Source organism: Biomphalaria glabrata, chromosome 17 (assembly GCF_947242115.1).
Source record: "Biomphalaria glabrata chromosome 17, xgBioGlab47.1, whole genome shotgun sequence".
Lineage (NCBI taxonomy): Eukaryota > Metazoa > Mollusca > Gastropoda > Planorbidae > Biomphalaria > Biomphalaria glabrata.
In genome coordinates, this window is record NC_074727.1 from 9,298,767 (window position 1) to 9,313,664 (window position 14,898).

The 14,898-nt window shown below is 37.0% G+C and overlaps 1 protein-coding gene across 1 annotated transcript; it reads left to right on the forward strand.

The window, feature by feature from the left end:
* Positions 1–775: 775 nt before the first annotated feature.
* Positions 776–14,465, forward strand: LOC106063637 (uncharacterized). The gene is made up of 5 exons (XM_013222051.2): positions 776–960; positions 3,826–3,921; positions 6,252–6,281; positions 7,958–7,990; positions 14,171–14,465. The coding sequence occupies exons 1-5, from the start codon at positions 868–870 to the stop codon at positions 14,246–14,248; spliced, it is 330 nt and encodes a 109-aa protein (XP_013077505.2). The 5' UTR covers positions 776–867; the 3' UTR covers positions 14,249–14,465.
* The last annotated feature ends 433 nt before the right edge of the window (positions 14,466–14,898 follow it).

Here is a 14,898-nt window from a genome sequence, read left to right on the forward strand (position 1 = left end):
ACACCTTTTGATATATTTAATTGTTTTAAAATTATTTTTTGTCCTTAAATAGTCCCCGTGGGCAGTTCTTAGTTTTGGGTCTAGCCCCACTGAACTCTTTAGTGCCCTGGTTGCTACGCCATGAACTAGATCCATCTGCCAGAGTATTTGTGTGACTCATTTTATTATCTTCTGCCAACACACCAAGTAGTACTTCCCCTTCCCCTACCCCTTAGTCTGTTGAGCTGTTGGGGCAACATATACGATCTGTCGACCATCCTTCTCCATCGCCTGTATTTTGCCTTGAATATAATCTGATATAAAGACAGGCCCGTCCATTCTTTAATGTGGGCTACAGTTTGGCCTCGCTGTTTCCAAGCATAATCACTATCACTCTTTTGCTAAGACTTAGTCAGACGTTAAAGAAAAGTTAAAACTTTATGATTAGATATTTGTTTCGTTTCGAAATAAAATTTGTTTCCATATCTAGCGGCATTTTCCCTCAAAGACGAGAAAGTGAATAGCCCAGTACCAACCAAACACCGCACCAGACACGCTACTGTTGATGAAGCGCAAGGCACTTTGGGAACAAAGGCTATGGGCAATTGAATTTCTTTTCGAATAATACCCAGTTCTTAGTCAGAAATTTTTGAGAACCTTTGATTAGTAAACATGTTGTTGTTTTTTTTGGGGGGGGGGCAGATGAATGCCACCTTCACCCCCCCCCCAGCAACTATCGTCTTATGGCAACCAATAGCATTTAGATTTTGCCATAAAGTTTTCTATATAAATCACTGTATATCTGAGCGTGCTACGGTTAAGTCTCAGTGATAGTTTGTTAGCTTGTTTCTCTTACAAACACTAGGACATCAGACGAACACGTCCACAATGCTACTCTGTATTCTTTTCCTGGCCTGTTCTTTCACTTTTAATCTCGTCTGCTCAAATTCGACGCATGAAACCCCATTGGCGTTGGCGGGAATAAGTTTTTATTTTTCATTCTTTCTTGAATAATTTTCACTGCCAAAAACGCATTCTCCTGACATCCACAGCTTATTATTTATTCGATTTAAAAACGCAGGTCAAATTTAGCAAAATAAAGTAACGTGGGGGCAACGGCCGATACTGAAGTGTGAGTGACAATTGAGATACAATTAGTGTATGTATATTTGTCTGCTTCGATTTTTATCGTAATATTATCGTCATGTTAAGCGAGACCTCTTTAAGTTTGTTTTTTTTTTTTTGGTCAGAATAAGACGCCATAAAAACGATGGTTAAACGCTCTTTAGATATTCGGCTGCTTTGTCGCGCGCAAAATTTCTAAATTTTAAGAACCCTTTGAATAATATTTTTAGTTTTAATAATTATTATATATATTTATGGGGCCTAAGATACTTCACAGGTTTGAGGGTCGCCGCAAAATAAGAAAAATTGAAAAATAAAATTTCAAAAAAATGCATATATAAGTTATTAACTTTGTTCACTACTCCTGTTTGTAACTTCGTTTCGTTAAAGAACAAGAATACAAAGCACTAAGCAAACAAAAAAATGGAAGACGAAGAAGAAATCAATTTTACCAATTGGATTCTAATCTTTTTTTTTTAAATTTTCGATTCAAGTATAAAAATTAAGTTATAGTTACAAAGTTATTTATGCAATATAAAATTTCAGTTATCGTATCTTATATAATACAGACTTTACTTCAAAAAAGAAGATGATTATGTCCTACGCGTCATGCATTTAGTCATGCATATTAACCAATGACTTAAATTCTGTCAAGTCACTGGTTTTCCTGGCTAGCTCAGGCAACCCATTCCATGCTCTAATAGCACTAGGGAAGAAGGAGTATTTGTACAACTTTGTCCTAGCATATAGGACGAGGAATGTGCCTTTAAATGTGTGCAGTTTGGGTGATTGAGTAAAGGTTGGGATAAGGCGACTAGGAAAAATATATTTGGTTTAGAACACATCTCAATTGTTACTCTTTTACTTAAAAATTTCTAATGAATTCTACATTCACCAAAGCGAAATCTTTCAAAAATTATTTTAAATTTATGCGCAATTATATAGACTCTGTCGCCATATTTAACTATTCTGTTTTAAAGCGTTATATTTTCGTCGTGGCCGATACGATCATGCAGAAGACAATAAGATACCTCTCTCTTTTTATATTTAGTGCGAATGATTGCATATGGCAATGAAAGAGTATGGGTAGGGGCGACTTGATATAAGAATGCAGTTTATAGCATATATAAATTGTATTAGTTACAAATGTTTTTGTAAAATATATTTCGAAACTAAAATACAAAAGAAAAAGTATTAGTCTGCCCGGTAGGAAGATAGTGAATAGGCTAAAACCCTCTTTCATTTTATATTTACTAATTATTTGTTTTGAGATTTCAGTGATTTCAAATACAAATGGGTTCCAATATCAATAAGTAGCTTCTTATATTATAAAGATTCTCAACTAATTTTGTTCATATGCTATGATTTCTGCTTAAAAATTGACCCAGTCAAAAGTCTAGGGCGGGGAGGGCAGTAACTGTAATCGCCCCCCCCCTCCCCACCGGCACAGAAGCGGCCAAGATACCATAAGAGGAACGATATTATATAAAGATTAGTTGTAATATATATCAATAAGTAGCTTTCATCATATAGATATGTAACTAATTATGTTAACAAGTAACAACCTGTGATTTCTGCGAAGTATTTGGGCCGCCCCCCCTCGAAAGTTAAGTTCAGGGGGGGGACGGATTTATGCAATCACCCTCCCTATCCCACCTAATCGGCCAACATGACAGAAGTGGAACTTTATAATATATAGGCTAGTTCAAATATCACGACAGAAGGGGAACTTTATAATAAATAGGTTAGTTCAAATATCACGACAGAAGGGGAACTTTATAATATATAGGTTAGTTCAAATATCACGACAGAAGGGGAACTTTATAATATATAGGTTAGTTCAAATATCACGACAGAAGGGGAACTTCGTAATATACAGGTTAGTTCAAATATCATGACAGAAGTGGAACTTCATAATATATAGGTTAGTTCAAATATCACGACAGAAGGGGAACTTTATAATATATAGGTTATTTCAAATATCACGACAGAAGGGGAATTTCATAATATATAGGTTAGTTCAAATATCACGACAGAAGGGGAATTTCATAATATATAGGTTAGTTCAAATATCACGACAGAAGGGGAACTTCATAATATATAGGTTAGTTCAAATATCATGACAGAAGGGGAACTTTATAATATATAGGTTAGTTCAAATATCACGACAGAAGTGGAACTTCATAATATATAGGTTAGTTCAAATATCAAGAAGTAGCTTTCATCCTATCGATATGTTACTAATTATGATAACAAACTGTGATTTCTGCTAAAAAAAATGGATCGCCCCCCCCAATCGAAAGTTAAGGGGGGTGATGGAATTAATGTAATAGTCCCACCCCACCAAATAGTCCTACATGCTAGAGGTAGTGGGGGCGACATAATCCAAAAATAGGTTAAAACATAAATAATTTTATATATTAATAACATAAGTATAGAATTCGTATATAAATTGTGTAATTTCTCTACTTAAATTCGTCCGAGTCGGCCGATGGCGATCGCCCGCCCCCCCTCCCCTCTCACACACACACACATGGATCCGCCAGTGTCCAAATTATAACCATTTATTTAATTATTTAGTACTAATTAATTAATTTTGTTTTATACAGCAGAAATGGAGCTAAACCCTGTAATTTTTAGTGAATGGCAATAATTAGAAGTTCTTTCCCTTAGATAAGGTTAGGTTTTAAAAACTATTCTTGTTTCTTGTTTCTTGTACAGTGTTCCAACAATTCACAGCCCTGCAGCGTTTTTTTTTCATGCTGCTTTTATTATGATATGTGCTATCAAAAAATCAACGGTGAAGGGAATGGTATGGTAAGTTGTACGCATTCATATTTCAATGGGGTAGGCTAAAAGGTTTGATAATAATAGGGAGCAAATAATTCTTTTTTTTCTTCTGATTTTTTAAGATAGTATATATTGTTCTTATGATAGGAACAATGAATATATATATATATATATATATATATATATATATATATATATATATATATATAGTTATATATATATAGTGTCAGCTGACCGAGGCTCGCTCGGTTGAAAAATGTCTTAAGGAAGTATATATACCCGAGTCAGTAGTGCTTTAGGACGCCTCCAGGAATGAGTTGGAAGAATAGATCGCTCTAAAAAAATCAGTGTCTACTATATTTATCTGACACATGGGTAGTTTACAGAAAACAACTAAGACTTCTTGAACGCTTTCACCAGAGATGTTTTCACTCAAGGAAATACGGTGGCAAGACTACAAACAGCGATGTTTCATCAAACGCCGGTAAAAACAGTATAGGACTTTTTATGGTCTGACAGTTACGCTGGAGAAGGTACTACCCTAGATGGAGGGGGGGGCGAACGTTTGCAAAAGGTAGTCTTTTTTTGTTAATTCTGAAAGTTGGTAGACCAACTTAGGCATAAACTTGCTTTAACTGACATAGAAGAGGGCATCTGACTGTAGGCGGCTTTTCGCAGTCCGAAGTTCTAAGATAGTCCTCCAGAATGAACAGTACCAGCACTAGCAATTGGTCTGCAGTGCAGTATGGCTTTGTGAGAGGCTGTCAAGATAGTTTTCTCAAAGAGTCCTTACTTATAATCGATATCCTTAAAATTAATGTCAGCCTCTCTGGATATAATCTGGAAGACAATTTTTCTTAACAATAACTTTCGTTTGAGCCACACTTTTCGTTTGAGCCACACGTCGATGTCAATAGGTTAGAGTCTCTGTGACCCGTATGGACCAACTTTTTTTTAGGGGGTTGGGGATAATCAGCATCCTGAAAAAGAATCACTTTGGATCCGTCGCATATTTCGAACAGTTAGCACCCTCAGAGGACATTTACTTTACAACAATATGTTTGAGACATAGCACTGAAGTATTCCGTCAAGGTGGTTCTGACATAGGAGTGACCTTCTAGATCGAGCAGAGCATCGTTCTTGGCCTCTGTGAAGCTGTTTTAACCGTACGAGCCAGCAAGAGTTGTGCAGTAACTCTTGGTGGTTGAGCGACACTTGACATCTCATGAAGGAACACTGATTTTAGACGTATCAGATTCCTCTATCATTCCCACAATGACCTAATATTATAGTCAGAAGAATCGTTGTTATTGGTACCTGCTTTTTTAGCCAAAAGACTCAATCACAACGAGTAGAAAGTTGTTTTTTTTTTTTAGCAATGCCCAAACTTAGTTTGTAGAAGAAATGTTGCGATAGCCATGATTTTGATAGTTCCTCAACGGGGGGAAGATTTGGTTACATGTCTAGCACGAGAAGGAGCGCTGGCCGTGCCCACTTTCGAGTCACCAAGTACGTTTCAACAGGCTACCACAGTTATACGAGAGTGGGTACATGGAAAATGGGTGAAATTCTGGGATGGCTCCAACACTGCTAGGACTATCGAGAAGACCGAACGACAGTCCAGTGCGTGTTCAACACTATCAGGCGGCCATCCATCAGGCCTACAACAATAAGAGGCTCAAAGCCTATGACGTACCAACCTTGGCAAGTGTAGGTTTAATTGCGTTTGGGCTCGTGACAAGTTATGGCCCACATGACCCGATTAATAAAACTATCTGCATTTGAACCACTCGATTTATTTACTACACACTAAATTTCACTGGGGGTGGGGGGTCCACCAACATATTCTTGAACCCGAGGTCACGAGTACCTGGCTACGCCAACGAATAGTCTAATTCTACTTTTTTTTTTGCTATAGCTTCTTAAATACCTTAGACAAGATCTTCAAAGAAAAAAAAATGACAGTCAACTAAACAACTAACACCATACATTATACAAACATAAAACATCACATAATACTATAACTACTCGTTATAGTACAGAGTTGCTTGACATAGACATTTTTTATGTAATATATCAACAGCAAAGATAAACTTCAGAACCCCCCCCCCTCAACCCCCCCCCCTTTTAGGTATTAAGTAACACACACACACAAAAGAACAAAGAACCAACTCAACATCAGCGTGACAGTATTTACGTGTTAAAATTAGCTTTAAAAAGTCTTCATTCTAAATGGAAATTTTAAATGACACTTTGTACTCTACTGTCTCATGACGGGACTCAAGACATTTCATTATAAGATCTATTCTTGTATGTAGCTTGTAGCTTTACATTTAAGACTTTTCTTTTCCTTATAGAATATTGAAGACGCATTTCCAATCAATATGGTAAGTATCACAATCCCAGATAACTATTTTGTGCTCGCAATAATTTAATAATTTGGATTTATATAGATAATATACTAAGCTAAAGGGAGATGTGTACAGGATAAGGTCGTTTGCTAAAACCTTTAAGGATTGACTACTCAAGTCTTCTAAAGCAATACTTTGGCCTTTAATCACGGAACCTTGAATTGAGGCTCCGGCTGTTTTCATTTTTACAAAGCTTATAATTATATTAACTCACTCTGTCTATCTGCCTGTCTGGTAAAAAGTTGGAACATGATGTATCTCCCATTTCCCATTCTCGGATCAAGTTAAAACTTTGCACAATTATAATATTATTAAACCTGACTAGAGATTAATCAATCAAAAATGTAACCAATTAGTTAATTAATTGTTGGCGATTAATAATTTTGCTTTCAATCAAAATAAGGGAAATAAATGCTAGTTAATGAAAGATGTGGATGTATAAATGGAATTAATCCCCTTATCTTAAATTATATATGGCGTCAGACAGATACTATTGCCAACCTTTATAGTACAGAGTTTTTTGACTTACACATACTACTACTAACTGGTCATTCATGCGAATAAAAATAAATTGATGGGTCATCCATGACAACGGTCAAGTAGAGTCCAAGCCAAAAAATAAGCCATATTTAAGTATGAAGATAATGACGACCGTTGCCATCCACCTCTCGTCAGGCTAAGATAAGACTAGCTTTAACCACAAAGGAACATTCAAAACATGTAAAGCATCCACAAAAATAGATAACAACAAGTGCTTATGTAACACAGATATGACATGACATGACATGATATTTATATATAGCAATTAGATCTAGAGTAGTTAATATAACTTATTGATTAATAATTAAGCGAGCCTAATGTATCTACAGAAATGTATAAGTGACATGACGGTATACCTTAGTCACAATGCCAGCGATATACTCCGGGTTCATGCTGCCCACAGCCAAAAAAGGTCTATGCACAATGGCTAAGTAGGGTCCATATAACTACAACAGATCACGCTCAGATCAATCTTGACTTCTACATAGTGCAAAAGCCTGAGTCCCTAAACATAAATTCCTTGTGATCTTCACTCAACATGATCATAATGATAACTATCTGGAGGAACGAGCTTAAGAAGAAAGTATCATATTGCTGAAGTTACCCAATACTGCGGAACATCAAAGAGAAACTGCACAAGTTCAGCCACCCCCACTAAAAAAAAAATGACGTTTTCAGAGCGCGTCTTTGGAAACACCGCATTCAATATTATGGATCACAAAAGAGAGAAACATAGAAGAAAGAACAAACTCAACTTGAGGGTGACATTCTTTTCGTAGTTCATCATATAGCATGTGTTTAATTAGCTTTACAACATCTCAATTCTAATTGGAAAATTTTAATGACATTTTGTACTGACTGCATCAATCACTGGACTCAAGACATTTCATTTTAAGATTTGTTCTGGCATGCAGCATGTGGGTTTTTTATTTAAATTTTTTTCCCCATTATACACGCATGAAGAACCATTTTACATTGAAATGGTAAGTATCACAATTTTTTTTAAATTGGCAATTTAAAATGATATTTGTACAGCCTCAAGACATTTATTTTTAAGATCTACTCTTGTATGTTGCATGTAGCTTTACATTTAAACCTTTTTTGTCTTATAGACTGTTGAAGAAGAATTGGATTATATAGAAAGGGTACGTATCACAACATTAGATAACTATTTTGTACTAGCCATAATTAAATAATTTGGTTTTATATAGATAATGCACTAAGCTGAAGGGAGATAAGCCCTGTGTAGCGAATTAGGTCGTTTGTTTGAAACTTTAAACTTAGGATTGAATACTTAAGTGCTCTAATCTAAATCAATAGGTTGGTCTTCAATCGTGAAGACTCAAATTAGGCTTGGGGCAATTTTTTCTTTTTAAAAAGCGTATAATTATATCAACTCACTTTGTCTATCTGGTTACAAAAAAGTTTGAACATGTTTTTTTTCTCTAATTTCCCATTCTCGGATGAAGCTAAAATTTTGCCCAATTATATATCATTAAACCTGAGAAGAGATTAATCAATATCAGAAAAACAAAACTAATTAGTTCATTTCATTTTTGACACTTAATTATGCTACTTCTTCTTCCTCGTTCTCATTTTTATGTCGGAGCGTTCAGATTACTAGACCAATACATGAGATGAACAGCGCAGAGGTTTCCAAATCAGAAAGCTATCCATATAGTTTTCTTTTTATTAGCCTATTTTGGAGCCAGTGTCTTGTACGGGCCATTATTTTGCTTGAAATAAAAAAAAGACAATAAATGGTAATAAGTTAATGAAAGATGTGGATGTATGTATGGAATTAATCCACTTATCCTAAATTACATAAGACAACCGAAGAATGCTATTGTTTTTTGACTTACACATTCAACTACAAATTGGTCATTCCCACGAATAAATAATAAATTGATGGGTCATCCATGACAACGGTAGAGTCCAAACTAAAGAATAAGTCATTTTTAAGTAATAAGATAATGTCGACCGCTGCTATCCACCACGTCAGGCTAGGAGGTAGATTATCTTCAACCACAGAGGAATATTCAAAACATGTAAAGCATCCCAAAAATAGATAAGAACAATTGCTTATGTAACAAATGGTTTAATGATCTGACATGACATGAATGATAGTTATACATATCAATTAGATCTAGAGTAGTTAATATAACTTATTGATTAATAATTCAGCGAGCCTACTGTATCTACAGAAATGTATAACATAAGTGACTTGACGGTACACCGTAGACACATTGCCAGCGATACACTCCGGGCTCACGCTGCCCACAGCCAAAAAAAGGTCTATGTACAATGGCTAAGTAGGGTCCATATAACTACAACAGATCACGCTCAGATCAATCTTGACTTCTACATAGTGCAAAAGCCTGAGTCCCTAAACATAAATTCCTTGTGATCTTCACTCAACATGATCATAATGATAACTATCTGGAGGAACGAGCTTAAGATGAAAGTATCATATTGGGGAACAACAAAGAGAAACTGCAGCAAGTTCAGCCACCCAAACAAAAAACACCAGAAAAAATGACGTTTTCAGAGGGCGACTTTGGAGAAAGTGCATTAGATATTAGGATTCACAAAAAAAAAAGAAACACAAAATGAGGTACCAATTTACCATGAGCATGACAGTATTTACGTAGTTTTAGTATGACATGTGTTGGATTAGCTTTACAACATTTTAATTATAATTGGCAATTTTAAATGATACTTTGTACTTTGTATTCATGACTGGACTCAAGACATTTCATTTTATGATCAATTCTTGTATGTAGCATGTAGCTTTTATTTCGTAATATATAATATCGTAAGTATCACAATCCCAGATAACTATATTGTGCTAGCCATAGTTTAATATTTCAACTTTATATGGATAATGTACTAAGCTAAAGGGAGATAAGCTCTATGTTGAAAGTAAATTCGTCTGCTAAAAATTTAAAACTAAGCAATAAGTCGGCCATCAGTCGTGAGGCCTCGGATCGAGACTCGGGCAACTGTCTATTTATACAAAGCTTAGGGTTATATCAACTCGCTCTGTCTGTCTGTCTGTCTGGTAAAAGTTTTGAACATGTTTTTTCTCCCATTTCCCATTCTTGGATCATATTAAGACTTTGTACAATTACTTACTTAGACTTAGGTCCTCCCGCGCCGTTCGGCGCATTGGGCGGCAAGCTGTCTCCATAATGATCTGTCACTGGCAATGTCTGAAGCCTCCTCCCATCTGGTGTCCACTGTTCTGAGGTCCTCCATGAAGGTGTGTCGCCAGGTAATACGAGGACGTCCCTGTTTGCGCTTTCCTCGTTTTGGCTTCCATGTTATCGCAACTCTTGGTGTGCGTAATTCATTTTGACGTAGAACATGTCCCGCAAACCTCATGCGACGCTCAGTCACAACCTCACTAAGTGTTCGACTCCCAGTTCGGCATAGGATTTCCTTGTTTGAGATCCGGTCTGTGTAACTGACTCTCAAAATCAATCTCAGCCATCTCTGTTGAGCCACATTTAGTCTTTTCTCAATTTTGACAGATGACTTCCACGTCTCACATGCATATGTAGCAGTTGGAATGACGATTGTGTTGAGAAGGTGTATTTTTGTCTCGAGTCCAATGGCTTGGCTAGTCCAAATAGGCTTCAGCCTTTGGAAAATGCTCCCTGCCTTTCCTATTCGACATGCTACATCATGGTAAGCATCTCCATCATTTGTTATGATGCTGCCAAGGTACGTGAACTTGTCCAGCTCTTCAAGCTTTGACTCGCCAAGTCTGATGGGGACACCCTTTGCCTTATATTCCACTCGCATAATTTTAGTCTTATCCAAGTTTATGCGGAGGCCAATTTTGGGTGCCTCTCTGTCTAGGCTCTCCGTCATTTCTTGAATGCATTTATTTGTAGCCCCGAGTAGTGCAACATCATCAGCAAAGTCCAAGTCCGTCAATCGGAGTTGTTCATGCCATGGAATACCAAAGGCAGTCTGGTTCATTGCTCTCCTCATTATGTAGTCGATGGCTAGGAGGAAAAGGAAGGGAGATAAGATGCACCCCTGTCTCACACCTGTCTCGATTGTAAAAAACTATGTTGTTCCCTCTTCTGTTTTAATGCAGCAACTAGACTGACTGTAAAGGTGTCGTAGGATCTGGACGAATTTTTCTGGGATACCGTATTCTCTAACTATTTTCCATAGTGATTCTCGGTGTACACTATCAAATGCTTTTTTGAAGTCCACAAAACTGATCGTTAGCCGTTGTTGGTACTCAAGACTTTGTTCTATGATATTTCGTAAAACGAAAATCTGCTCTGTACATGATCTGCCTCTTCGGAAACCTGCTTGTTCTTCTCTGAGCCTTTCATCTACAGACTGTTGAAGCCGTCTCAACAAAACAGTGCTGAAAACTTTGCCTGGGACAGAGAGGAGAGTAATGCCCCTCCAGTTGTTGCAGTCTGCCAAGTTGCCCTTTTTTGGAAGCTTTAGAATCACTCCCTTTTGCCAGTCCTCTGGGACTTTTGAAGTTCGCCAACAGAGATTTAAGAGATCAGTCATTCTGTTAACAATGCACTGTCCCCCATATTTTAGCATTTCTGCTGATATCATGTCTAGTCCTGGTGCTTTGTTATTCTTTAGCACTGCTATGGCCATGGTAACCTCCTCAGCAGTTATTGGGTCTGTCTTGACCTTGAGATCATTGTCTGGAGAGGGGTCCTTGAATATGTAAATTAGGTCTGGCGACAGTTGGTTAAGGGTCTCTTTAAAGTGCTCTACCCATCTTGCATCCTGTTCTTCTTTGGTTAACAAAGTTTTGCCTTGCTTGTCTTTTATTGGTGCCCCATGTCCACTCTTTGCTCCAGTGAGATCTCGGACAATACGATGGAGGGTTTTTGTGTCATTTCTGCTTGCAGCTGCTTGTGCCTCTTGTCCCTTCTGCTCAATCCAGTCCCGTTTATCGTGCCGACAGCTTCTCTGTACTTTCAGATCTGCTTCCCTATAGGCTTCTTCCACTAGGCTGCGATCCTGTGTTTCCTTTTTTTTGATCTCGTCTACGTTTGGCCTCTTTCCTCTCATCTATCAATTTCCATGTTCTGTCTTGTATCCACCGTTCCTTGTATGAACCTCGCCTCCTTCCGATAACTTCTTCCGTGCACCCAATAGTGGTATCTTTGAAGTTGGCCCACACTTCTTCAAGGGTCAATATATCTGCAAGAGCCTTAAAGCGGTTCGTTAGTTTCAATTGGAACTGTGCTGCAGTATTGCCGTCTTTAAGCTTCTCTACATTAAATGGGCGGGGTCATGTGGCTCGTTTTGGTTGGCGTTTCAATCGGAGCTTACATTTGCCACTGACAAGGTAATGGTCTGAGCCGATATCAGCTCCTCTGCGGGTGCGCACGTCTAACAGAGATGACCTCCGTCGTTTGGAGATGCAAATGTAATCTATCTCGTTGAAGGTTTCTCCATTTGGTGATCGCCATGTTTTTTTGTGTATTTGTTTGTGCTTAAAATATGTGTTTCCAATTGAAAGGCTGTTGGATGCGCAGAGAGAAATCAAGCGCTCGCCATTATCACTGATGTTTTCTGCAGAGCCATATGGTCCCATTACATATTCACAGCCAGTTCGGTTGGGATTGATTTTGGCGTTAAAGTCTCCCATCAGTAGAATTAGGTCGTGAGTAGGTGTTTCATCAAGAGTGGTTTGTAGTTGATTATAGAAATGATCTTTGATGGTATCTTCTGCATCCTCTGTAGGGGCATAAGCTTGGATGGTAGTGACTTTAATTTGCTTTGTTTGGAGTCGAGCTGTAATGATGCGGTCACTGACCGGCTTCCAAGCAATTAGCGCTGAAGCTGCTATTTTAGACATGATGATTCCTACACCACCAATGTGCTCCTTGTCATGTCCTGAATATATTATTGTCTTGCCATCATTGATTATTTGTCCACTTGATGTCCACCGCATCTCGCAGATCCCAAGGATGTCCAGCCGGTAAGAGTCAAACTCTCTTAAAAGTTGGGCCAGTTTACCACACAGATTCAGGGTTCTTACATTCCACGTGCCTATAAGAGTCGGTTTCCTTGCGTGGAAAGGCTTGCCATGTATCGGGTATTGGACTTCCAGTTGGCTTTGATCCAACACCGTCATCAGGGTTTGGCCGCCCTCGCCGCATATATAGTTTTCATTATGTGTCGAGTTTGCTGTTTCTGTAGCAATAGTGGTTTTACAGGGTGGGGTCGCTAGCCCCACGCCAAACCCTCCTCCTTTCTCACTCGGGCTTGGGACCGGCATATGGCGGAGTTTTTGTACAATTATATATCATTAAATCTGACAAGACATAAATCAATCACAAATATTAACCAATTAATTAATATATTGCTGGTGATTAATTATTTTATTTCATATCTAAATAAGAGGAATAAGTGGCGTAGCTATGTTGGGGAAGGGGGGGAGAGAATTTATAAATCCCCCGGGGACCCCACTTGAGAGGGGCCCCCAAATGAGAGTACAGTGTTGCTTAAATAAAATTGAGGAGGTCATAAATGACAAAAGTAAAGTAGAGTCCAAACAAAAGAATTTAAGTCTGAAGATAATGACAACCGATGCCATCCACTGTCGTCAGGCGGGAGATTTGGACTAAGATTTAGATTAGCTTCAATTCTAAAAAAAAACACCCGAAAGATATAAAACTTCCTTAAGTTGTAAAAAAAAACAACTTTGCCCAATTATATATCATTAAATCTGACAAGACATGAATCAATCACAAAATTTAACCAATTTACTATGTAATACCTGCGGATTAATTATTTTGTACGATATCGAAATAGGGAAAATAAATGCTACTTAATAAGAGATGTGGATGTATGTATGGATTTAATCCCCTTATTACGTTTTGGAATGTTTTTTTTTCCTACTTCCCTTTCTCAGATCAAGTTGCGATTTTTAACATTATTATTCATAGTCAATGACAATACACGAATCAATCCAAACATACTCACCACTTAGTACTTATTAATTAATTCTTTTTTTTATAGAGCGGAAATGGAGCTAAATCCTGTAATTTTAGATAAATTGCAGTAATTACCCTCGTACCCCAACGGTCAACAAAAGTGATTAGACCATAGCGCACTGAGTATGCAATATGTATAACTATTCAGTGAAACGAAACCAACTAGTAACAAATTAGTAATTGTTAGTCTGAAGCTATAACAAAAATAATACAATGATAGATTCAAAATACTTGATTCAAATTCACTTTATATAAGTTTTGTTTTTTTTAAACGCATTTATTATTTTTTTACTTGCTTCATTTTGTTTTCCCTCTCTCTATTTCTAGTCAATATTCTTATTTGTTGATGAAATGATTAGCAACATAGGTCTACATCCAAGTCTGAATCTTAGCGTTTCGTCTTAATCAGCTTCTGCTACCGCTGTAACGGTAAATGTGTCCATTATGAATTACCTACAGACTGGACCTACAGACTGGACATGCTAGTCACATATTTTTTAAAACCATTGCTAGAATCATAACATTTATTTAAAGGATAGGTTTTTAAATAATTAATATGAAACACTATCACGACATATTTGAAAAAAAATTTTTTTTAGGCTTAATAAAATACGTCCACTCATTTTTCTTGTTTTGTTTTATGTTTTAATGTGTTTTTTTATTTTTTTGTTTTTGGCGATTCCTTGAAAGGAAAAAAAATCCTGTTTTTCTTTGTCCGTTAAAACGTTAAAAATACTTTTAAAAAAATACAATACCTCTTTTAAGCAGATATAGAGCGATGGTTTTTCTCTTTAAAATTAATGAATGTTAGATTAAAAACAATTTCTTACCCCCTTTTCCCGTGAAAAAAAACCTGTTCAAGGGAATGTATAGAATCAGTCCACTTTATAGCACTCCAATCATAAGCATTTAGATCTAAGAGTAGTCTAGACTTACTTCCTGGAAAATTAATTTATGAAACTCTCGAATATATAAAAAACTTACAACCGGAAATTCCCGAAAGCAATAGTCCTTTCAAGAACGCGATAGTCCTTTCAAAAACGCGATAGTCCTTT

Coding starts and splice junctions, on each gene's coding strand:
- LOC106063637 (XM_013222051.2), top strand. CDS start 868: ATGCTACTCTGTATTCTTTTCCTGGCCTGTTCTTTCACTTTTAATCTC. Junction 961..3,825: donor CCCCATTGGCGTTGGCGGGA/ATAAGTTTTTAT, acceptor TTTCTTGTACAG/TGTTCCAACAATTCACAGCC. Junction 3,922..6,251: donor ACGGTGAAGGGAATGGTATG/GTAAGTTGTACG, acceptor TTTTCCTTATAG/AATATTGAAGACGCATTTCC.